Below are 23991 nucleotides of genomic sequence, written 5' to 3'. Positions count from 1 at the left end.
TCGTTTTAAGAAGATGAAGGGACAGAGCAGTCATCTGATCGAGGCTTCAGTCTTCAGACCTTAGGGGTTTCTTAAGAGAACTTGGGCAACAGGAAAGTTGTGAGGAGGGGAGCCCAGGTGGGAGCACCCACAGACCCCACTGCAGGGCAGGCAGAGCCTGCGGGCCCCTTGCCCTGTGCACCTCCTGGTGAGGAGGGCTGCACGCTCTTATTCCGGGGCCCCCTCTCTGTGTATCGTCTCTTTTTCTCTCTCTCCTCGCTGTGCCTTTCGCCCCTCATTCCACTTTCCCCAGCGTGAAAGGGAGAACTCGGGGTTTGGTGGGGAGAGGCTTGGGGAGGGAGGTGGGAAAAAGACCTACCTTTTGGACTGAGTCTTTCTTCTCTTTCCTTCTTCCTTCCAGAGTTATTTTTGATGTGCCAAGACTCCCCACCAGCCATTCCAAGCATCTCCTTCAGGGCCTCCCTCCATGTTCAGGGTCTGAGACACAGAGTGAGTTTCTCCAGCCAGATGGTGACTTTGTGGAAAGGGGGCCGGCTCCCCCAGATCCCTGTCCTCGCCCAGCGGTGGCTGGGGTCTGGCCTCCCTCAGAGACATTACGGTTCCCACCTCGACTCAGATGCCAACCCAAAGTGCCTTAGCCCAGAGCCCCGGGCTCCTGCCACCCCCTCAGGACCTCTGCCCACCTCAGACCAACTGACCCACGTGGACAGGGAAGGACAGGCGGCTATGGTAGACGTGGGTGGGAAGCCAGACACAGAGCGGGTGGCCGTGGCCTCAGCCGTGGTCCTCCTGGGGCCTGTGGCCTACAAGCTCGTCCAGGAGAACCAGCTAAAGAAGGGAGACGCCCTGGTGGTGGCCCAGCTGGCAGGCGTCCAGGCGGCCAAGCTGACCAGCCAGCTGATCCCCTTGTGCCACCACGTGGCCCTGAGCCACGTCCAGGTGCAGCTGGAGCTGGACAGCACGCGCCACGCCGTGGTGGTCCGGGCGTCTTGCCGGGCTCGGGGCCCCACTGGGGTGGAGATGGAGGCCCTGACCTCCGCTGCCGTGGCCGCCCTCACCCTGTATGACATGTGCAAGGCCGTCAGCAGGGACATCGTGTTGGCGGAGATCAAGCTCGTCAGCAAGACCGGGGGTCAGCGGGGGGACTTCCATCGGACATAGAGCTCCTGCCCCCTCTCACCCCTGGCCCAGCAAGGTCAAGAGATGGGATGCGATTTCAGCCGAGGGAAAGATGTCAAGTTCCTTTCACCCCATCACCAGTTACCTTCAACCGGTAGGAACCCCAGGTCAGCCCACCCCTCCACTGCTCGATGACCTACACTGACCTGCGAGGTTTCCTTTCTTCCAAGAGGAAACCAGCAGGCCCGTCAGCCTTCCTGGACCCTCACTAAGGTCGTGGGAGGGGGCTGGCCGCAGCGAGCAAGGCTAGATAACCCCAAAATCACATTGAGTGACTTGTGGACTCTCTCCGACAGTCGAGCCCATAACCTCCCCTTCTCTCTTGGGTTTTCTCTTCTCCTTCCTTCCCCGGGAGGGAACAAGGGCTCCTAAGCAGGAGCCTCGTGGGCCGCAGCCCTGAGGCCTCCTGACCAAGCACACCTCCCACACCTGCCCCACGCACGGCCTTTCCACCTGCACCCCTTCGTCCTGGGACACACCAGGGGAGGAGGAGCGATGGAGCTCGCCTTCACCCTCACAGTGCACAAAATAAAGCCATGATGCCCATTTTGGGGATGCAAGAATGAGGACTGTGTCTGTGCCGAGGGCACCGAGCCGCTGTGATGGCAGGCCCACCCCTCAACCCGACGCCCCCTGGGGGAAGAGGAGCAGGAGAGACGCTGGAAAAGCAAAGGGGCGTGTTCTCCGTGCACCCCCGCCTTCCCTGGGGGAGAAGGTAGGAGTGGAGTGGGAGGCCCAGAGATGCAGCACTGCCAGGTAGGGGTGTCCAAAGCTCATCCCGTCGCCGGCTGGTAGAGGTCAGGGGGTGCAATTAGAGGCTCCTGGTTTTCACATCCCCAAACACTGGACGTGCTTGCTGGGTCCTCTCAATGTGGGTAGGTGTCTCTAGTTCTAGCCTCAGTCCCCCCACCCCCCCGGCCCCCTGCCTGTCTTTCCTCTGCCCTGCACCCAGGTGTGCTGGCAAATGTTTAACAACTAGCTCTTGGAAAAGAAAAAAAGGCCAATTTCCATGGTCTAAGTCCTCCCACCTTGGCCGATTTCAAGCTACCGTACGACGTGAACTGGCTTGCGGAATTCCTGAGGATGTAACAGTCGGGGCTTGCAGAGCTGGTAGGATCTGCTTCCAGCACACCATGGGCTATGCCGCTCCCCAGCACGCCTCACGTCCCCGCGTGGGAAGAAGGCACAAGTTTCAAGGCAGGTTAGGTAGGGGTGGCATGGATTTAATATTTTTTAGTATTACAATATATTCTTATAAAAAAGGTGCAGGCGAAAAGGACGCTGCAGATTTTGTACATTAGCCTCATTTGTCGTCTGAAACAGCTGGTGAGAACAGCCTTGGCGTGGAGGTGGTAGAGGTGGGGGGGGGGTGGTCACGGCTCCCCCAGCGGGTGAAAAGGGGATGGGGGTGGGGAAGAGCCTGGACCAGACCCTTCCCCATCCACCCGGAGAATTTTCTCCTCCTCCCGCCGCCCTAAACACGCCTCCCTTCCCTCACAGGGGAGGGGGAGCGGGTGTTGCTGCTGAGAAGGGGACAGGTTGCATCCGATTGACTGAATTTTACATTGTACACAAAATTAGCTGGAGAAATTAACCCAAAGGTGGCAGGAAGGGCACCTGGGAACGACCAAGGAACAAATACAACAGGCGTAAACGTTTAGCATATCAAGGACCAACTCAGCCGTCTCCTAGGCACCAGCACTTCTTGCTGAGTCAGCCGTGATGGTCTGTGGTCCAAGGCACTGTTGGCGATCTGGCTACAGTGGCGTCTGGTGTCAGAGCCACTGGCCAGATCTAGAAAAATAATAAATAGAGAAAGCAAAATCTTTAGAGGTGAGAAGCCTGAGCCCTGGAACAATCAATATACGTGTCCTCTGTAAACAGTTAAACCGAACTGTGCTTTTCTGTGGATCCAACGTGTCTCGAACGTCTTCCATATTCCTTCTTCCCTGGTGCGTATCCAGTCTTCCACGGTGGGTGGGAATGCTGGGGTTTGGGCAGGCTTGTTGGCTAGATGTGGAGCCCTCCCTGTTCCCGGTCCCAGTGGGTGAGGTGGACCTCAGCCTGGCCAGTCTGGGGGAGGACCCTGCGAGGACCCACCACAACCTTCCCATTGTCCCAACGCCGGCTTCTTCCAGCGGGGGCTTGTGGGTATCACACAGCTCTGCGGCCACTCTTCCTGGTAAGCCTGCACCTTACCCTCACCTGGACTCCAGGATGGCTGCTTCACACTGGTCCCGACCAGGCTTACACTTGCTCAATCCCTCCCCCTTGAACCAACACACATGTTGGGCTCAGCAACCCTGTGTTTCTTCCCCTGCAGCTACTATGGTCCCACCCCCAGAAAAGATAGGCAGCTGAAGAGTGGGCCCAGCCCACCAGTCTGTCCACTGGTAATAACCCTGAGCTGGAGGAGGAGGTCAGAAGGTGAGGAAACAAAAGGGAAGGGCAGGAGGATAGAAGGGCAGGGAGCCTGTTGATGTGGGGTTGCAGGGAGGGTCAGGCAGGTCTCACAGATACAGAGGATGAGGGGTTAACTCTGGGGGGTTGGAAATGTATTAAAAATGAGCCTTGATGGAGTTCAGCTCACCTCTGTCCTTTTAGAAAATTTGTGTAGATACCAGCCATCATCCTGCCCCACAGGGACAGCTCCTGGTGGACAGAATGAAGGTGAGAACGGACAGGAGAACCAGAATGGAAGTCGGCTGAATGAAGTCAGGTCCCAGAGCTGGGGGGTGGGACCCCCTCAGCTTTCCACCCCTGCCTGCTCTGCCCGCCCCCCCCCCCCCATCTGAATGCCCCTGAGGAGGTCCCCTTACTCCCTTAGAGGTGGCATGTAACTGCGGAGGGCAGCTCTTGCCCTTGGAGCCCTCGGAACCGGTGCCCCAGGGCCAGCCTCAGCCAGACGAATGCAGTTGTAAGCGTCTCCTGCAGGCTGGACGGAGCAGGAGGTCACTGTGCCTACTGCTTGGCGGCAGATGTCAGAGGAGTACGGGGTCCGAGTAATGTTCAGTGGTAACCCAGGCGCTCTGGGTGGAGCTGGCCATTCAGGTGCTGCCCCCTGGAACCCCGAGCCAACGTGTGAGGTCACTGTCTCGCTTCAAGACAGTGGTCAGGTTGTACAGGGTGGGGGTGGGGAAGGAGAGTTTCAGTCCAGGGTCCTTGTGCCCAACGTACGAGGTGTGGTGATGAATGGGGTCTTCTTTCTTGAACCCCTTCCCTTAGCAGATCCATCAAGTACCTGATAGTGAGCCCTAGTCGTGGGAACCCAAAGGTGAGTTTTCCGGGATTCTGGATTAGTGTAGGATGGAGATGGCAGGAGGGAAGGGAGAGAGACTTAAGACATGCAAGAGAGGGGCCAGAGGGCTCGTGATGTAGGAAACGGGCACTGTCACCCTGTCCTGATGACTTGGTCCCTGCATCATCCTCCCAGCGTCTTTTTTTTTTTTTTTTTCCTGGAACACATCTAGCTAGCATATGTCATGCCTCTTCCTTCCAATAGGAAACTTCGCCCCAGATCAACGTTCCATTACGCCTACTCTTGAGAGATGGGAGCCTGGGTGCCCCCGCCCGTTACTCCCCACGGCACGTGAAATCTGGACAAGGTCCGTGGACCTCTCTCCAGGCTAGATATGGAACAGCTCTGTGCCAACATTTGGGTGTCCATGCTGGGGGTTAGGGAGCAGGGCCCGCCAGGGATGTCCAAGTCCGCCTCAGAGAGTGACCCCTGGGGCCAGGGTGCAGAAAGAATAATGGGAAGAGGAGATGAGGGGAGCCCCTTCAGGTGGGGAGACAACGGGTCCTGCCACACAGCCCCGCTCCCAGGCCCCAGCCCAGGGCTCTAAATCCAGCACCGAATTGTGTTAAGTATCACTAGCACGGCCTCCTCCACTCCGCCGCCCTGGGCCCGTCCCTGTCTCCCGGCCTCCCACTGCGGCCAGTCCCCAGGTCAATAATTTAGCCTGTTTATGGCCCGCTCCCGGGTGGCTTCCAGGGCCTGGCTCCCTGATCGCTTGCGGCTGCGTTTGAGTTTGCACAAGTCCTTGTCGAAAACTTCGCCCGAGCGCAGGGCTGACACCAGGTCATCAAACTCGCCGCCCTCCTCCAGCGCGCTGCCCGCGTGCACCTTCCGCTGGCGCTGCCACCGCTCCCGCTCGCGCTGCTCCTTCAGCTGGAGGGGCGAGGGGGCGGGTGAGAGGCCGCGGCCCAGCACATCCACCACGGTCCAGGTCACAGACACCTGCCTTCCTTCGCGGGTGGATGCCTGGCCTGGGCTGGGTCTACCAACTGGCCCCACTTCCCTCCTTGCTAGGGCACCCTGAGCCTCCGCCGCCCACTGCACTCTCCCCTCCCTCAGCCTTGCTCAGGCCCCGGCCCCGGCAGCACCCTCACCATGGCCTCCATGCGCGCCCGCCGCTCCTCCTCCTCCTTCCTCCTCCGCATGGCCTCCAGGTCCTGCCGGGCCTCCGAGAAGGCCTGCAGAAAGGTGTCAAAGATGCCGAAGAATTCATCCGGCTGCATCTTGCTGTCCTGCTCCCCAAAGTGCATCAGGGCCTTGGAGAACTGTCGAAGAGAAGGGTCGGTGGAGAGTCACCCCCGAGCCTGGTGGGCAGTTGAGTTCCAGCCAGAGCAGAGCTCACCCAGGTGGGGGGGCTCCGGGGGCAGGGCTAGAGAGGGGAGACGCCCTCCCCCCACACACTGTCATCAGGGTAAGGACAAGGCTGAAGGAAAGGCTTGAGGCTGACACCTGGGGAGGAGGGAGACGCAGGCTGGCTGACAGAGGCTGCCCAGAGTGACCTCTGGGTCTGTTAGGTACAGGACCAGGAGCTGCAGACCTTGGGAAGCACTTCCTAAGGTCAGGACCAAAAGGATGTCAGATCATCTAGTTATCAGGCTAGTTATTTAACCCCTCTGTGCCTCGGTTTCTTCATCTGTAAAATGGGGATAATAATAGGACCTACTTTATAGTGTTGGGAGGTGTTAAATGAGTGAGTGATGCAGAGTGCTAGCTACATGCCTGGCACTATTACTGACAGCTACCATCTCTAATTCAACCCACTGAAAACCCTTTAAGAAAGGCCTCACTACTCTAAGTGTGCTCCCTGGACCAGCGGCAGGGGTGTTTCCCGGGAGCTGGTTAGAAAGGCTGAATCTCAGGCTCCACCCCCGAACTCCTGAATGAGGACCCACATCTCAATAAGACTCCCACAGTTGGGGTCCAGAGGCGTGTCAGAGTGCGAAGCAGGAAGAGGCAGAGCAACCGAGAGCAGAGTCAGGCTTCTAACCCAGCTCTGTCTATCACAGCTGGGCAACCCTGGGCAAGTTACTTAACGTCTCTGGATCTCAGTGCACATATCTGTGGAATGGGATAATAGCCTTTCAACAAGCCCAGAAGGTAGGTGGTGGGACAGAGGATGGAAAACACTTAATGGGGCGCCTGACATCTGGTCAATGGACTGCAAACTTTGCAACAACGTTGCTGTCGCTTTTCTTGTAGGAGTGAGGAAACCGTTTCTCCTCAAAGCTCTGTGCCTCTGGGTGTGTCCCTTCTGGGCCACCTGTGGTAGGACCAGTGAAGACACAGAGAGGTGGGGGTGGGGTCAGCCTGGGGGCTTGGGGCGCGCTTACCTTGACCCTGGCTTCATTGAGCTGGTCCTCCAGCTCTGAGAAGCTGAAGCTGGAGACCGTGATGAAGTCGCTCATGACCGGGACAAACTTGTCATTCGGATCCCACACCTGGCGTTTCTGATATTCCAGCTCCTGAGGAGGGAGAGCCAAGTGCTGGTTGGACCAGTGCCAGGACAAGAATCAGGGATGCTGGGACTCACCACATCCTCCACCCTCCTTGCCAATCGCAGGACACTGAGCCTTCCTTTGGAAGAGGGAACACCCTGAGTCTCAAATTCTAAGGGTGGCAAAGATTGTGAGGTATCAACCAGTCCCCCCTGCCATATTTCTTTCTCTAGATCCTGCTACCCAAAGAGTGGTCTGGGACCAGCAGCGTGAAATTTTAAGAAACAGCCTCTCAGGCCCCACTCAGAATTAGAATCGGCATTTTAACAAGACCCTTGGGTGATCTGTGTGCCGATTAAAGCGTGAGATGCATTTCCAAATCTCCCAGTTGATGCGATGCTGCTGGCCCATGGACCACGGACCACATTTTGGGTAGCACTTTAAAGGGCTATAAATTAGAAAGCAGCCCCCTGCCCCGTCCCCCCACCGCCATAATGGCAACAAAAGGCCCCTTCTCATACTTCTTTCTCGAAGCCCATTATCCCCTTAGCCGCCTCCCCACACACGCCCAGCGAAGATGAGAAGGCTCTCTAGTTCCTAGATGGGAACAAAGGAGTGGGCCACCTCCACACTGGGCTAGAGAGAGTATCATCTGAGAAGCCCTTAGATCAGGAATAGTAGAGATCTGGGTCTCCAGCAAAAAAAAAAAGTATAGCCCCTGGGTCCTCTACTGGCCCAGGGAGGAGGTGAAGAGACATAAGGAAAGAACTTCTGGGGACAGTGGTCCCCAGTGTCACACTAGGTGTTACCTGCCCTAAGTCAGCTTCCAAGGCATGTGGATCCTCTGTCCCATCGATTTGAATCAACCTTAAACATGTGGCAGATTTCTCATTCACTCCACTCCACTGTACAGTGATAGGCTACAGTCTCAGATGGATGGCCCCTCTTCAGGAGTCTAAATTTAAGCCTTGGGTAGTTCAGTTATCCTTTCCTGAGCACGCACTCTATGCTACAGGCTGTACCTTCTGTGCCAGCTGTTCTGTCACCCCAGCCAGGAGCTTTGGGTCACATAGGCATAGATGATGTACTCACCACCTCGACTGCTCTGAGGCCCCTCCTGAGGTTGCCCACCTCCTTCTCCAGCTCTGCCAAGCTATGGGGGGGGGGGACACAGAGGGAGGGAGAGGAGCTGGGGTTAGTTCAGGGCAGACCAAACCCCAATGGCTTTGGGAGTCAGTGCACCCGGGTTCCAGCCCTGCTTTGGCTATTAACATGTTGCCCTGGCAAATCACCTCCCCTCTGTGCTCTGTCTGTGCTTCTATAAAATAACAGGTGACACTTATGTCCTATAGATCCTTCCAGATCGGAAATATCATGCTGCATATTGGAAGGTTTCCAACACACGGCCTCTGGCTTGGATTTATTTTTATTACCATCAGGTAATGCTCATCAGCTCTTAACATGGTATCTTGCAAGCAGTATGCCTTTGATGTGTATTAGCTATTTACCTCTGCGTTTCTGCTTCTATTGGAGATGCTTCTATCAGCCTGTATACGTTCAGGTCTGACTTCTCGCCTGTAGCAGATGCCCCTGGAGCCCGCCACCCCACCCCCGCCATCTTCTTGGACCATCCGTTGTAGTGGACAGCCCTGACTTCCAACCACTGAGCACTTTTTCTGCGGGCCAGAGCGTTATTGCCCGCCCCCAGCCAGTGAGTGACAGGAGATGGTAGATGATGCCCATCTTACCCCTTGTGGGGATAATGGAGTGAGCATCCTACACTGTCTCCCACACCCTGCAGGCAGGATTAAGCTCTGATTGCCTGCAGTGGTAAGTGACTTAATAACAACCCCATTGCCGGCATTCTCCCCATCCCTGTCGCAATTCCCCACTCCCCACTCTGTTTCCTGAGAGAATCTCTGAGATGAGGATTTGAGAGCAAAGAAAGATTGTCTTTTGTTGGGTTCTCCCAGAGCAAACCCTCAGATGCTGTTCATTCTGAGGCAGCTCAGGGTAGCCCCGAAGGAGGAAGTTATGATGAGAGAGTGCGGGATCACAGGGAGAAGGAAGCCTCAAGAGGACCCCTTACTTGACTTTGGCGGCTTCTGGAAGATGCTGCAGCTCGGAGGGCATGTTCAGGATGTCAGGGAAATGCTTCTCCAGGATCATGATCAGATAATGTAGCAGAGAGATATTTCTGTGTGTGAAAGTCGGGTCAGGGGTACGGGGCCAAGGGCATTGGGAACGAGGGTCCGGCGGAAACTAGGGTGAGGTGTTAGGGGAAAGTTGTGACATATTTTGGGAGGGTAACGGGGAGGAGGGGAGAGGCCAGGGTGGGGCGAGACCGGGGCTCCAGAAGCCGGCAGGTCCCCACCTGTCGATGCTGGACTTGGTGTCCGCAATCTTGTTGAGGCTGGCCACCCGGAACCCGTAGGCGCTCCCACGCTGCCCTTTGTTCATGAAGTTGCCGATGGCCAGGACGACCTCTAGCATCTGCGCTAGACGCTTGCTGCGGATCAGCTCCCGGGAGGCCAGCAGGATGGCTGGGGGAGGAGGGACAGGTGAGAGCCCCACATACACCAGGCCCTTGAACCCTAGGATGATGCCGCCACAAAGTCCAGAAAAGGCGCCGTTAAGTGTCAGCTTCAGAGGGGCAGAGGCTATGCCCACAGCCCAGCAGACGATCTTCTCCACATCTGCCCGCCTCCAGGGGAAGCAAACTCGCCAAAAGCCAATTCACCAAATAACCCTTTCTCAAAATGTGCCAACTCTTCCGAAGACTATATTGGAGAATGTATCTTCCCTTGCATATAGTTAAAGACTCTTAACATATTCTTTCTGTGGATATATGCAAGAATATATAATACTTCGGGCTTCCCTGGTGGCGCAGTGGTTAAGAATCCGCCTGCCAATACAGGGGAAACGGGTTCGAGCACTGGTCCGAGAAGATCCCACATGCCGCAGAGCAACTAAGCCCATGCACTGCAACGACTGAGCCTGCGCTCTAGAGCCCGCGAGCCACATCTACTGAGCCTGTATGCCACAACTACTGGAGTCTATGTGCCTAGAGCCCATGTTCTGCAACAAGAGAAGCCACTGCAGTGAGAAGCCCTCGCTCGCCGCAACTAGAGAAAGCCCGCACACAGCAACGAAGACCCACACAGCCAAAAATAAATAAATAAAAATATTTATTAAAAAATATATATATAATACTTTTACTTTTCTAAACCTAGTGATTAAAATTTTTAATTTCAGCATTTTACATACTATGGGACTGTTTCTGCCTCTTCTGAAGTGCTGAATTTTGATTTTTCTGGAAAGAAAAAAATCCCTGTCAATTAAATTATAACATCATCAATTGCAATATTTTCATATTTTTTCATAAGATAATGGTGTGCTTTGCAGTTGATGGTGTCTTAGATTTGATTAAATAGGTTACTAGACAGCCTATTGAATATCATTTAAAAGAATTTTCCAACCTTTAGGCATTTAAGAATTTCCCTCTGATTCCTTAAATGTTACCTTTCTTGGAAATACAAACTAAGGCTAACAGTAACCAAAACTTCAGTATTTCATTCTGATGTGGGTGCTCTGGCCCTTCCTCAGTTATTCTGTATTTAATGGTGGATGTGCAGAATTAGGATACAATCCTACACTGAAAATTTGGCTGCCAGTTATAGAATATGATTTTGGATTATAAAATGTGGTGGTGAGAAGAACTAACCATTGTATTATGATCTTTGGCTTCTGCCAAATTGAATATTCCTTAAGATGCTGCTATGAAGATTAAATGTGAACCATTTGACTAAAAGTTTGCAAAACTCTTCAAAAGCAGTTAAAGTAAGTAACTGTAAAAAAAAAAAAAAGCTGTAAAAAAATGAGTAAGAGGTAAGGTGGGTCAGTGGCTTCTAAACTCAAACAACAAACATCTGCCTATTCTGTGACCTAACAGTGGCAATACTCTTGATGAATAATTGAATGGCTTCTAGTTTCTGTTTTTAAAAAATTCCATCTAGATTGGTTAAGTAAATTATGGTATATTCATACAATGGAATAAAACGCAGCACTGAAAATAAATAACCCACTGCTCCCTGTAATAATAGGGATAACTTACAACATAATGCTGAACAAAAGACCAGCATAAAATTATTTGTACTATGTTATTCCATTTATAGAGAATTGAAGATAGACAAACCTTCAGAGGATTTGGAGGAAGTAGTGTTTGAGAGGGGGACATGAAGAAGGGCTCTGGGGGACTGGAAACATTCCATTTCTTGACCTGCGTGCTATCACACAGGTGCATTCATTTTTGGATGATTCATCAATTAGGACTCTTAGGATTTGTGTACTTTTCTATGTGCATATTTCAATAACAAGTTTTTTTTGTTTGTTTTGTTTTGAAGTAAACTACTTCAGAGTTTCCGGCAACACGTATTGGTTGGGATAGTTTTTCTAAGGTTGATACACTGCTATTTGAAAAATCTGCAGAGGAATCCTAAAAATGCTACAATGTTGGCAAAACAGAAACTGACAAGAGTTCAAAGGGAATCAGTGTAAATGGGAAAACTTGCATACACAATGCAGACATTTTAGATATAGTCCTAAGAATAATATATTCATGAATATATTATTCATAAGAATGTTTACATGTGAAGCCATATTCATCTTGACTACACTCAGTGCATGTGTTCATGATGAGCATCGGTAAGTTTGGTATATTCAGCAATGAACGTATTCATAAGAAGAATATATTCAAGAATATGTTCATGAATATATTCATAGAAGAATTGGTAAATTTGTCAGATTTGATGAATTGGCTTTTGGCAAATTGACCCAGAGGCCCTGCCTGGGGATGGAGGGATGCTGGGGACAGGGGCCAACAGCTCACCAACCAGCTGGGACAGGCCACATCTTAGCTCTTCCAGGAATATTTCCTGGGAGAACTGGAGGGAGAAGCGTGGACCCCAACTCCTGCACCATCCTCACCTCTCTGCCCCTAGTCAAGCCCACTGACCTGATTCTGTCAAATACCACTTCAGCCACCTCCTCCCAAGTCTGGGACAGAAGAGACCTCCAGACCATTCTAGAACAGTAGCCATGGCTATAGCAGAGCGACTGTTACTTTCCTCAGCAGGCTCTGCTATCCCAAACACGTCTCACTCTGCTTAGCTCGATATTAAAGGGAAGCTCTTTCCTGAGCGTACACTGACGACCTCTTAGGGAGAGTTTAGGAGTGAGCTCCTAGGAGAAGGAAATTATCTGAGAATAAATCTACCTGGTGGCTAAATTGCTCTGGTTCCACAGATCCAAATGACAGGCGATTGCTCACATTTGCTCCACTGACCCAAGATACACAAATAGTTGAACACATGCCTTGGGCTGAACCCCTTTATCTGTGCCTGACGCCCCAAGGGCAGTCAACAGCAGGACAAAGAAGGCTGTGTGAAAATAAGGGCTCACCCATCACCAGGGAAGGAGGTGCCTTCAGACCTGCAGAGTCACTGCTGAACCCTTTCCTTCCCCCTCAGACCCGTTATCTATGACCACACAGCCTGTGGACCCCTTATTGCATGCATGCACGTGTGTGTGTGTCTGTGTGTGTGTGTGTGTGTCCGTCCAGATTACAGAAAACGTCTGCCTCTAACCCTGCCACGCTCCACCTTACCCCGGGAATCCTCCTGAAGCAGCTCATCAAACTCCAGGAAGGACCATTCTCTGGCCTGGGCCTCCCGGGGAGTGCAGGCAGCTTGGTGTCCAGCAGAGGGGGCCCATGCTCTGCTCTGCCCCCAGCCTGCCCCCCAGCATCCTGGACACTGGCTCTCTCATTCCAATCTGCTGATCCTGTTTTCACCGCAGATCAGCCTCACAGCCTCTCCTGCTTCTTCCCTCTGGGGTCCTCATGGCTGCCCACCCTCCTGACCACCTGCCTTTCCCCCCAGCTCCCTGTGCCTCCGTCCTCTGCCATCCCCAGGCAGTTCCAGGGACATGCCCTCTGGGAAGTACTACAGGACAAGAGGGAAGGGATGGATTCTGAAGAACGACATCTGCGTTCCTATCCTGGCTCCACCACCTACCAGTAACACAGCCTTGGGCCACTAACATAGCCTCATCTTAGAGATGAGAGAATGGCCCCCATAGCGTTGTGAGGACCAAATGAGACCATCCACGTGGAGTGTTTCACACAGTACTTGGCATGTGGTTCTCGTTTAATTACAAAGTTCTCACCTGAAAAAGGTGGGAGGGGTTTCCCACCCCAGCAAATCAGATACCTCTGGGGATCCCATTGCCCAATTTCCTACTTTCTTAGTAGCTCACACTTAAAATAACGTGTCCAGAGGTCTTCTCTGCACCTAGGACCTCTCAAGCAGAACAATCTGTGCCAAGAAGTGTTCTAGGTGCTTACTGCCATCATCATTTTTTCAGCATTTCTGTTCCAGGCTGGGGCAGATGTCAACAGATCCCCCCTCCTTGGAGAGCCTGCATGCTGAGGCACAGGGAATGGGGTGCATGGCCGGCACGTGTGCCCATATACACAAGTGCATACATCTACAAAAATCATAGATTTACATATTGTCCTTGACTTTGGTTTTCTGGGGGGAATCAAGAATAAGGAAGGAGGTTTCCTCTGTGCCTGTCCATTGCCTCCCACCCCCAGGTCTCCTCCCCAGCCCTCAGCCATACCTTCCACTTTGGGCTTGGCCTCAGCCAGCCGCTCCTGGAACTTCTTTTTGAAGAAGAGGGCCTGCAGCCGCTGCTGGTAATGGTCGATCCTGTGGACAGGGAGGGCTGCATCGTGAGGCAGCGCCCCCCCCCCCCACCAGCCCCAGCCCCAGAGCAGCTCCAGCCCCCTCCTTGGCCCGCCCACCACCGCCCCCTCCTGGCCGCGCCTGCTGCCCCCGACCTGCTCATCTCATAGAGGAAGCGGTCCGCACGGGCCATCCGCTCTATCTCATGCTTGTGCTCCTCCAGGAGGTCAATGTCACTCTTCTCCGGGATGAACTTGAGGAGCTGCAAAGAGCAGGTGAAGGTCAGACAGGAAGCAGGTGAGAAGCTGACATGGGGGGTGGGCAGCCCATGGAAGCCCACACACTGACCAGGCTCAAGATGGGGAGGGCCCCCCATAAAAGAGAGGTGCATCCTCATGGGGGTGGTTTATGTTTCACCTGCCCCACCCAAGGGGACACAGGACACCCAGCTCTAGACTTCCTTCTTTTTACTTTATTTTTTTTACTTTTTAAAATTGAGATATAACTTACCTACAGTACAGTGTACTGTTCTTAAGTGTACAGCTCAATGATTTTTTTTCTTTTTAAACCAACTTTATTAAGGTATAATTTACATAAAATAAAATGCATCCATTTTAAATGTGCAATTCAATGAATTTTGACAAAACTATCCACCCACTGAACCACCATCCAGAGTAAAATAAGAAGATTTCCATCCCCGCAGAAAGTTCCCTTGTGCTAGCTACTTCAGTAAGCCAAGCCACCCCCGTCCCCCAGTGTAGCCTCTCAACTGAACTCTATCACCTTAGATAAAATTTGACTGTTCTTGAACTTCATACAAATGGACTCATGCTGTGTGTTCTCTCTGGGGTCTGGCTTCTTTCACTCAACATAATATCTGAGGCTCCTCCGTGTAGGTGTTGGTCATCCATTTTTTATTCGTTGCTGAGCACTATTCTATTGTAGGAATATACCAGTCTATTCACTCTCCTACTGATGGACAGCTGAGTTGTTCACAGTTTGGGGGTTTTATAAATAAAATTGTTATAAATATTCCTATAGTCAGTGTTTGTACCCAGTGGGATTGTTGGGCACTAAGATAGGTATGTGTACTGCCAAATCGTTTTCCAAAATGGTTCTACCCAATGAGAGTTCCAGTTGCTTCACATCCTTGCCAACACCTAGCATTGTTGGCCTTTTCAATTTTAGCTATTTAGGTGGGTGGATGGTGCTACCTCACTGTGATTTACCATATTTCTCTGATGACTAACAGTACTGAACACCTTTTACCATATTTCTCTGATGACTGATAGTATTGAACCATTTGGAAATTCTCTTTCATGAAGTACCTATTCAAGTCTTTTGCTCATTTTTAAGTTGTTTGCCATTTTCTCACTGATTTGTAAAGTTCTTTGTTCTGAATATGAGATCCTTGTGATCTATACATAAAGCAAAGGTCTCCTAAAGCTTGACTTGCCTTTTCACTCTAGTAATAGTGCCTTTTGATCAACAGAGTTCTTAATTTTAATGTCCAATTGATGGTGGTTTTGCTTGGTGTTTTCTGGGTTTCTCTTGAAGGACACAACAGACTGATGTGGAAGAGATTTGGGGGAGATATGGTTATGGGTCACTGCCTTTGCCCTGAGGCCCATGGTTGGGAGGGGTCACTCCTCATATCTCCTTTCTGGGGGCCTCAATCCCCTGAAAAGATGCAGCCTTTTCTGGTCTCCCCTCAGAAAGGTTGGCCCAGGGAAGTTTCTGTAAACCTCTCCCTCACTCCTCCAGCCTCCAGCCCGATTTCTCCTTGACCTAAGAGACTCGGCCTCCCTGGGGGCTGTCGGGAAGGAGTCCAGCTGCCCCCTAGTTTCAGGGGCCTCACCTGCTCCAGCATGTCCTTAGCAAGGTCTTCCTGCTCGTCCATCTTCAAGATGGCCTGCCGGATCTCCTCGTTAGACAGCTTCAACCTAAGGCAAAAACCCCACCTTGAGCAGCCTGGCCTGGCCCCTCTGATCAGGACAGACCCCAGACCTTCTCCTTCAGAAGCCAGAGCCTGGGCCTTCTCTCTCTCGCTCGCTTACATTTGATAGCACTCCCTCCTCTGCAAAGCCTTCTCAGACTAAACTCACATGGTTCACTCTATAACTCAGTCCTGAGATCTTTTAGTCTCTAGAGACGTGAGTCTCTGGTTTCTTGCTTGAGTCTCCATCCTAATAGATAGGGACATTTGGGAGGAAAAGGGCCATCTTCAGTGTAGACTGAGACAGGGCGAAGAGGTTCTGATCCTTCTCATGCCGAAAATGCCCACGGCATCTCCACGGGAGGATGGGAATATGGGCAGGTCACTAAGGGGGCAGTTTCCTGTTTCCTTCAAGACAGAACAGGTCTCAGTCTTCCGACAGCGCCTCGGGTCCCGCACAGCTGTTCCAACACGTCTTGCTGTCTGGGAGAGGGAGAAGCAGCCCCCTACACACACGTGCACACACGTGCACACACACACACACACACACACACACACACACACACACACACACAGCCCCTCCAGATGCACACCCATTGGGAGGCCCTGGGGAAGCATTAAGGGGGAGAAACTGAGGCTTAGGACCTGTGGGGAGGAAAGCAGGGATGGACGGCCCGGGGCAGCTGGGGCAGTGCTAAGAATAGTATAGGAGGCGGTGACCTCTGATCCCGGCTCCAGCGGGAGGCCCCACACAGAAGCTATGCTGTTAGTGCAGATACTGCCCTGTTTGTTCTGCAGCCGCGGGAAATGCTTGGGGGCTGAGATCATGCTGCTGTGTGGCCTGAGCCGAGCGGGGCCCTCCATGGGCTTAGAGCAACTCCGCTGCCAGACGCTGACCAGGCTGGTCAGGGGCCTCGTGATGGGGCAGTTTCCTGTCTGCAGAGCCCCGCACTGCCGCTCAACATGGGCTCCCAGGAGATGGTTCGAGATCAGGGGCCCCCTGCTGCCCCAGGGGACAGCCAGGAGATGGGGGGGAGGCCAGAGACTGCTATCACCCCATTCCTCTGCCAGGCACCTCTCTCCCCCAGGCACTCAGCTCCATCATATTTCTCTCTAGCCCCAGCTCAGGCCTCTGCTTCCTGGAGACCCAGTCCCTCCCACCTGCAACCTACTGTGGAGCAGGGGCCGTAGAGGCAGGGCGAGCACCTACTTGGAGAGAAGGATGATGCAGTTCTGCGCCCTCCGGCCGTCAATGACTGACAGCTCTTTGACCTTGCGCGAGGCCAGGTAGATGTCCTCCGTGGAGCCCAACTCTTTCTGCAACCGACAAGCCAAGTAGAAGGGGTGAAGTGTGTGTCTTCCCCAGTCCTCTTCCTGCCTACCCCCCACCCCAGGAGCCACCCCCCTGCCAACCAGGGAACGCTCCTGGTGTGAGCGGAAGAAAGAGAGGGAAAGAAAAAGACAGGAGAGAGAGAGGAGGGTGGTTAATATCTGACTCCAATAGGAGGCTCTGGGGCTTTACCCCGGGCTAGAATGGGTCGGGGGCAATGAGAAGCCCCTTTATCAGAGACTGCCCTTCTGTGGGCAAACTAGACGGGGAGTGACTGACCCCTGTGGCTGTGTAGTGTGATCTACACTGTGTCCCAGACAATCAACCCCTACCCCCGCCCCAGGCAACCCAGAGAGCCTCCCCAATCTTATGACAAGAAGCTGGTTCCAAGTCCCCGTAAGGTCACAGTTCCTGGACCCCTCCCTGGGGACTTCGGGCAAAGCCCAGTGTGCCCAGGGTGGAGGGCACCCACAAGTTCAGAGGTGGGGAAACTGAGGCACAACTCCCTGCAAAGTTCTCTCCTCTGGAGTTTCAGCGGGCAATTCCTAAGAAATCGTAGATCGCCTGGCCTTCTCTTGGCCCCTGGTGAGATAGGCAGGAGACTGTTTCTTCCTTTGGGAGGTCCTTCCAAGCACATGCTCCAGGTTGGACGACTCCAGGGGCTGCCACTCACATCACTGTCTTTGTGAATTGTGCCCCTGGAATTGTGCAGTGCCCAGCCTGTGCAGTCTTACAGGACGGCCTTGCCTTGGGCCTAGTGGGTAAGACAAGAGACCTAGAAGCTTTCTCCTCACCCCAGTAGACATTCACCTCCACTGCTGGCAGGGATCTGCTTGCATTAGCTCCCTTCCCTACATTTCTGCTTTTTCTTTGGGGACACTCCCTGACGCCACCCTGTTAAGATGGGTAAAAAGGCAGAAGGTAGAACTGACAAGCCCTCTCTTTTGGGCCCAGTACAGGGCAGCAGCCCAGCACAGTGGTTAAAAGTTGGAGTGTCCAGAGCCCCAGGAGTGACTCACCTGCTGGCAAGGATTAGTTAGCAGCTCCTAGGCAGGTAGCAGCCACAGCCAATAGAGAATTAAACATGCACAACGTTAGCCAAGAGGTTTGGGGACCAAAGAACAGTAGGAAAGACATGGGGACCCCTCAGTATCTACTGTCTCCCCCATCCCAGTGAGACCCCCATGGTTGGAGATGGAGACCTGCAAGTAGCACCGAACAGGAGCTGCTTCTAGCAGACATGCACTCACAGAGAAGCCAGACCAAGCGGAGGACAGGCAGCCTCTCCTGAGTGCCCTGCGCCCAGGGGGACCACCACTCCCCAGTCGGACCAGGCCCCTGAGCTGCCCCACCCCAGGCCTTGGCTGCAGTTCTTCCTGCTCCTCTGCTGGGAATCTGCCCAGAGGGCAGAGGGCATTCCTGCACCCCTGCATGACTTCATCTTTCAAAATAGGGGAGGAGACACAACCACAACCGAACTTGAGCTGAAAGCACGTGAAAGTTGCATTCACTGAGACAGAGGAAAGCAGGCGTCCCTGAACTTTGCTCCTTACCCTTTGCCCCTTGTCTGTCTTTTGATCTCCTAGGGAGCAGAGGGGGCAGAGCCCACCCCCGGTCCTCTCTTCCTGACCCGGGTGAGGTTGAAGTCACTAACTCAGGACACGCAGAGGGCACAGTGGGAAGACCACGCTCATAGGACCGTCCCTGTCCCACACACCCCGGAACCCCAAGACAGAAAGAGGAGGTGACCAAGGCAGCACAGCCTCTGGGTCTCCAGCCTTGCTGCTGTGAATTCAACACCCCAGAGTCCGGGCGACCTGCAGAGTGACAGTAGTGCAGGTGAGCCCAGCCCTGAAACAGGGTGCTGGACCGAGCAGGCTCAGAGAGACGAGGGGAGACAGAGCAGGGCGCTGTCCGTCTTCACTCTCCTCCACTCCCAAACTGGGAGGCCCCAGGCCCAGCCTGTCCTAAACCCCAGAGTCCCTCTTTCCCCCCGGCCCCCACCGTAGCCCTACCTCAGGGCCCTGGAGACTGGGTGGGCCAGGGTTCCCAAACCCTGGAGTCTTTGGGCCAGGAAGACTCCCAAAATAGGGGGAGGCGTGTGCTCGCCCAGGTCTGCTATCCGCCCAGCACACACTCCCTCCATCCCTGGCTCGGAAGCACTGATCACAGGAGCAGCAAATGCTCCAAAGAACTTCTTCCTGCCCCAGCCGGGCCACAGCTGCCGCCTGTACCATGCCAGCTGGACACAGGCACAGGGCTAAAAGTGCTTCCTGGAATTAGGGGCAGAAAATCAGAGGCCTAGGGCACCTACATTTAAGTTAAACAAACAACCATCCGGTTTTCCTAGACCCCTAAGGCAGGGCCAGAGCCCCGCCCCCCCACCCCCCGCACCCCTTTGGCTAGTCCCCCGGGAGCAGTCACACGTGCTCTCGGTCCTGCCCGCCCTCAGGAAGGGTCATCCACAGCTCTGGCCTTGGCAGTAAGCAGTGGGGAGACCGGCCACGACATGCTGCCTTTGCCCAGGAGCCAAGAGGGCCCAGACCCCACTCACAGGCACCTGGGGAAAGTCCTCAGGGCTGGAACCTGAAGTCAGTGGAGAAAACATGGAAGAAGACAGCACAGCCTGGAGAGGAAACAACTCCTGGGAGGCGGGCCAGAGACAAAGCAAACGCTCCGAGGCCTCTAGGCTGCTAATGCCCAGGTTGGACCTCAGAGGAAGGCCCCCAGCTCTGCAATGCAGATTCCCAGGCCCTCACATTCACGGGAGGGTGAGGTCAGAGAATCGGCATTTTTGGCCATCCCAGCAGGTACTGCCTCAGGAGCGCCCGCGTCCTGACACCAAGCCCAGCCCCTGTCCTGCCTCGGGAAGAGTAGGCTTGCTGGTCAGCCTCTGTACACAGTGTCTGCAGGGCAAAGCCAGGGCCTCTCTTGGCCAGCCCCAGCCTCAGCCCCGCAGTGTGACCTGAAGCAGCTCCACCTTCCTTGAAACGTTAGCACCCTCTGCTCAGCTCCTGGGAGTGTTGGGAGATGGAAGTATAGCGGAAGAAGTGGTGGAAAGGTTATAATGCCTTGTAGGTGTAGTTCCTAGGTCCCAGGGCCAGCAAAAGAGCAAGGTCAACAGTGGCCTGGCCCTGCTACTCCACCTCCAGTGCTCCAAGACCAAAGAGAGAAATGGACAACGTATTATTTCACCACTTGATGTGCAAATACGAACTAATACAATGGGATGTTTCCCCCTATGCACTGCACCCCCCTAACTCATATCTATGTCCCCAGAAAGAACATGGTACCTGATAAAGAATAAAATCAATTCAGTATATGTGGAAGGGAGGGAGGAAGAGAGGAAGGGAGGGGCTGAGGGTCGAGTTCGAAGGGTGTGTGTGAAGTCAAGACCAGAAGTCAAGACTCGAGACGCTAGAGGGGGCAGGGTGTTACCTGATGCCTCTGATAAGCTGAAAACATTTTTTCAAAGTCCGCGAGGTCCAGAATCCGAAACACCTGCATGTCATCAATCTCATTCCATATGGTGCCAGGGACACGTTCCTAAGATTCAGGGAAGGGAGGAGACCCCGTGGCTGACTCAACTCCTTCATGATGGAGATGCCCGAAGCCTCCCGAACCCCACCTGTCCTCCAGGTGCACACAGGCCCATAGCCAGGCTCTCAGACCTTCAGCAGGGCGTTGATTCCTCCCCCTCCCCTACTCTTCAATACTCTGCTCCAGGGGAGAGGCCACAGACAATCTCCTTCTCCTCCTTTTCACCTGGGGCTACATGTAAGCACGTTCCAGAAATCAAGGGAGTGCTGGAGTGATGGGTGGGCAAGTATGAAAGGAGGGTATGAAACTCCTTCCAGAAAAACCAAACCAAACCAGTGTTCTCAGAGCACTTTCCCCCAAGGTCAGGGTTGGCTGGAATCATGGCAGGAAGAGTGCCCACACATACTTGGGATCCTCAAATCTTCAGGGCTGACTGTATTTCCTGGATCTGAGATGGTCATTTTCTCTCCCAGCGGTCTTCCTCCCACTTTCCCAGATTCCCAGAAAGTGGACGAATGCCAAAGGCTGGGACATCCTGGCCCCTTTTTAGTGACTGCTCAGGCCAGCAAGACTCTGCCACAAGTTCCCATTGGTCAGAGGGTGTCCCATCCCTCATAACTGGAACGGACCCAGGAGTTACATTCCAAGGTCTCTCAACTCAGGCACTGCCCACCTCTGTGTAGGACCCTTGCACTGAACCCCACTCCGGGGATCTGGGGAAGAGCTGTTGGCCACGCCAGGAATGCCCTAGTGGTCTTGTAACATCCCAGTAATGGTTTCGAGGGCCGAGATGAGAGTCCCCCTCACCTCATCCAGAGCTTCGCTGTCCTTTAAATTCGAACCTCCCCACCCCCCCTCTGCCTGGGGGCAGCCGGGGACCTTCCTAATGCCGATGCCTCCTCCTCCCTCCATCACCCTCAGCAAGGCTCAGAGAGAGAAACGTACCCTTCACTCACTTTTATTTTCTTAAACTCTGGAAAGGGGAGGCGAGGCCAGAGCAGGGCGGGTGGGGACATTCCTGTGGCCTTCCTAAGGCCAGGGACCCTCTCGTGGAATGCTGGGCTGGGAAGCTCGGAGCAGCAAGGGATGCAGGCAACTGGCCAAACCCAACACAGACGCATTCTTCTCATGGCAGAAACAACCACTGTGTGTGTGTGTGTGTGTGTGTGTGTGTGTGTGTGTGTACAGGAGCATGCGTGGGTCAGGGGAAGGGGGCTGGGAAGAGGAGCCAGACTCCTGGACAGAGAGAAGATGGGAAGGGGAATTGGATCCGGGAAGGCGGGGAGGGGGAACTTCTAACTCGTTCTCCATCTAATTCTAGACCCAGGGTGGAGGTGGGTGGAGAGAGAAGGCCCGTAGAGGTAAAGCTTCCCACTGCTCTTATTCTCAGTGAGGCCAGGATGAGAAGGAAAGGGCTGGAATGACAGAGCTGGATGTTCAGCATCCGGAAGAGTTTCCCCTGAGACAACAGACAACCCAGGATCCCCCTCACCGTTTCCCAAACACTCTCCCTTCCCCATGGTCACCAGAAGGACCTGCGACCCTTCTTGAAGGTGCAGCTGAGGTCTGAGGCCAGAGAGATGTACATCCATTCCTAACATCCTCTACATCCTAAAGATGCGCCCACCTCATACAATCATTCTTGAATTTTTATACCCCTCTGGCCAAGACCTCACCTCTCTCAGTCTAGATTCCTGGGGCTTCTGCCCCTCTAGAGACACCCTTTACAAGCCAGGGAACTCTTTCTCAAAAACACATTTCATTACATTTCCCTCCTCGAGCGTTTGGGGGGTCAGATAGCCCCTAAGTGAAGCTGTTGGCAAACGGAGGGGTTCTCTTCTCTTCCCATGTCCCATGAAAGGAAACTGAGTCTCAATCACGTTTACCTGACTGAACTGGAGTGAGGATTAAGTGAGAGAACACACTTAAAGCACACATGGTAGTCCCACTAATAATAACTCATCTAATATTCTTATTTTAAAGGTTTTCTATGTGTCAGTCACTGTTCCAAGTACTTTGTATGTATTAAGTCAATTCTCACAACAACACTTTGATCTGGTTATCATAATTACCCCCATTTTACAGATTGGGAAACTACAGCCCAAATGATGAAATAACCTGAATTTAGTCATGCAACTAGAAGACTGGGAATGGGCTGATAAGTTCACTAATATGACTCGAAGCCCCCCCCTCCATCACCCCTGCTGCTACATCTCCCACAAGGGCTCCTCATCATGTGTTCCATCAAACCTGGACTTTCCAGTCTAGGAATGAGACTCCGGCCTGCTCTGGGCCCCTGAGGAATTGATATAGGCTTTGTTATTACTGGACCCCAGAGAAGATCCTAAGCACAAAGCTCTTTAAGATGAAAATATTACAAAAACATTAGGTGCCTTGTTTGCCTTCCTTAATTGTTGAGATGTCTAATCAACCCTTCATTACATGTTTAAAACCTTAAATTATAAGTTGTAAGCACAAGAAGCAAAAACAAAATTCTGTCTTTTTTTTTTTTCAACCACAATTAAAAAAATATTATTTCTGATCATGAACAATGAATGAATGTTTCCACACCGCCTACAACCTTTGGTTCTGCAGAGCTGCTTGCCTGCTCGTATGCAGCTGGCCTTTCTGGCTGGCCTTGTGACCACGGAGAAGTATCCACAGGGCAGAACTGTGTGATGCAGTTGTTACCAACTTTAACAATGTCCCTTCAAAATGCTGCTAACAGGTGGCTCTACAATTTGAATAACTCAGACTGGAGATGTTATCAGAAGCCCAGGAGGCAATGAATGGGCTATATTCATGCTTTGTCTTTCCACTTAGATAACAAAACCAGAGGTAGAAGGAATCAGAGATCATCTCGCAGACAAGCAAACAGGTATGAAACGAATGATTTCTACAGATCACACCGTTAGTTAGAGCCAAACCTGATTTGGTTAGAGGTTAGAACCTCTCCTGCAACACATCCCAGGACCTCAGGGTGTTTCCTTGGACACACTTCCTAATTTGCCAGATCCAAAGCTCTTTCAGGGCAACGTTATGTCTCACCTTTTATTATTATCCATCACAGCCCCCAGCAGAAAGCTTTACACAAAGCAGGCCTCAGACTGACGGGCTAGCTGGTCTACCACCAGGAGAAGGCACCTAGCAAACTAGCTGACCATCTACTTAGCAATCTGTGTCTCCTCCCACTCTAAGTCTCCACTGGAGCTAATTTAAGCTCACAGAGTGCTATGGTAATGAATTCCCCAAGAATTAGTCCCCTGGCCCCATACAACAAGGTCAGAGGGCATCCATCAGTCCCAGCTCCAAACTGTTTTTGGAGGGTGAACGTGAGTCAGGCTAACTGAGGCCAGTTCTCTTGTATCTATTTACCTCAAGGATGAAGCCACTGGTCCTCTTAAGAGGACATAGTACAGAACCAGAGCAGTGCTTGGCCCAGGCTGGAACTGGCCTTCAATTACCAGGGGTCCAACGTGACCCAGGGCATCTCTACTCTACACTCATGAGAATCCAATAGAGGAGTC

The 23991-nt window shown here is 52.9% G+C and overlaps 2 protein-coding genes and 1 long non-coding RNA gene across 12 annotated transcripts in view; 2 read left to right on the top strand and 1 right to left on the bottom strand.

Moving 5' to 3' along the window:
• The window catches only part of MOCS1 (molybdenum cofactor synthesis 1), a 47043-nt gene extending 44638 nt beyond the window's left edge, over window positions 1-2405 (top strand). For 6 of the 8 annotated variants that reach the window (XM_057554335.1, XM_057554334.1, XM_028162787.2 and 3 more), the window contains one exon: window positions 401-2405. In XM_057554335.1, coding sequence (XP_057410318.1) covers window positions 401-1161 — 761 coding nt within the window. In that variant the 3' untranslated portion in view covers window positions 1162-2405. The remainder of the gene's footprint in view (window positions 1-400) is intronic. The other 2 variants (XM_057554338.1, XM_028162790.2) reach the window with 1 other exon arrangement.
• A 2723-nt stretch (window positions 2406-5128) lies between these two features.
• The window catches only part of DAAM2 (dishevelled associated activator of morphogenesis 2), a 109479-nt gene continuing 90616 nt past the window's right edge, over window positions 5129-23991 (bottom strand). For all 3 annotated transcript variants that reach the window (XM_057554332.1, XM_057554331.1, XM_057554333.1), the window contains exons 15-25: window positions 20363-20470; window positions 16805-16911; window positions 15517-15601; window positions 13814-13920; window positions 13594-13682; window positions 9287-9455; window positions 9002-9109; window positions 8005-8065; window positions 6808-6939; window positions 5572-5742; window positions 5129-5350 (exon numbers count right to left, since the gene is read on the bottom strand). In XM_057554332.1, the coding sequence (XP_057410315.1) occupies window positions 5129-5350; window positions 5572-5742; window positions 6808-6939; window positions 8005-8065; window positions 9002-9109; window positions 9287-9455; window positions 13594-13682; window positions 13814-13920; window positions 15517-15601; window positions 16805-16911; window positions 20363-20470 (1359 nt within the window). The remainder of the gene's footprint in view (window positions 5351-5571; window positions 5743-6807; window positions 6940-8004; window positions 8066-9001; window positions 9110-9286; window positions 9456-13593; window positions 13683-13813; window positions 13921-15516; window positions 15602-16804; window positions 16912-20362; window positions 20471-23991) is intronic.
• LOC103017926 (uncharacterized) lies at window positions 5741-10070 on the top strand. Its single transcript, XR_003622022.2, has 5 exons — window positions 5741-6574; window positions 6937-7107; window positions 8265-8351; window positions 8446-8623; window positions 9511-10070. It is a non-coding gene; the product is annotated as an uncharacterized LOC103017926 (long non-coding RNA).

The sequence above is a fragment of the Balaenoptera acutorostrata genome, chromosome 10, assembly GCF_949987535.1.
Source record: "Balaenoptera acutorostrata chromosome 10, mBalAcu1.1, whole genome shotgun sequence".
Lineage (NCBI taxonomy): Eukaryota > Metazoa > Chordata > Mammalia > Artiodactyla > Balaenopteridae > Balaenoptera > Balaenoptera acutorostrata.
This window is presented reverse-complemented; position numbering and strand designations above follow the sequence as displayed.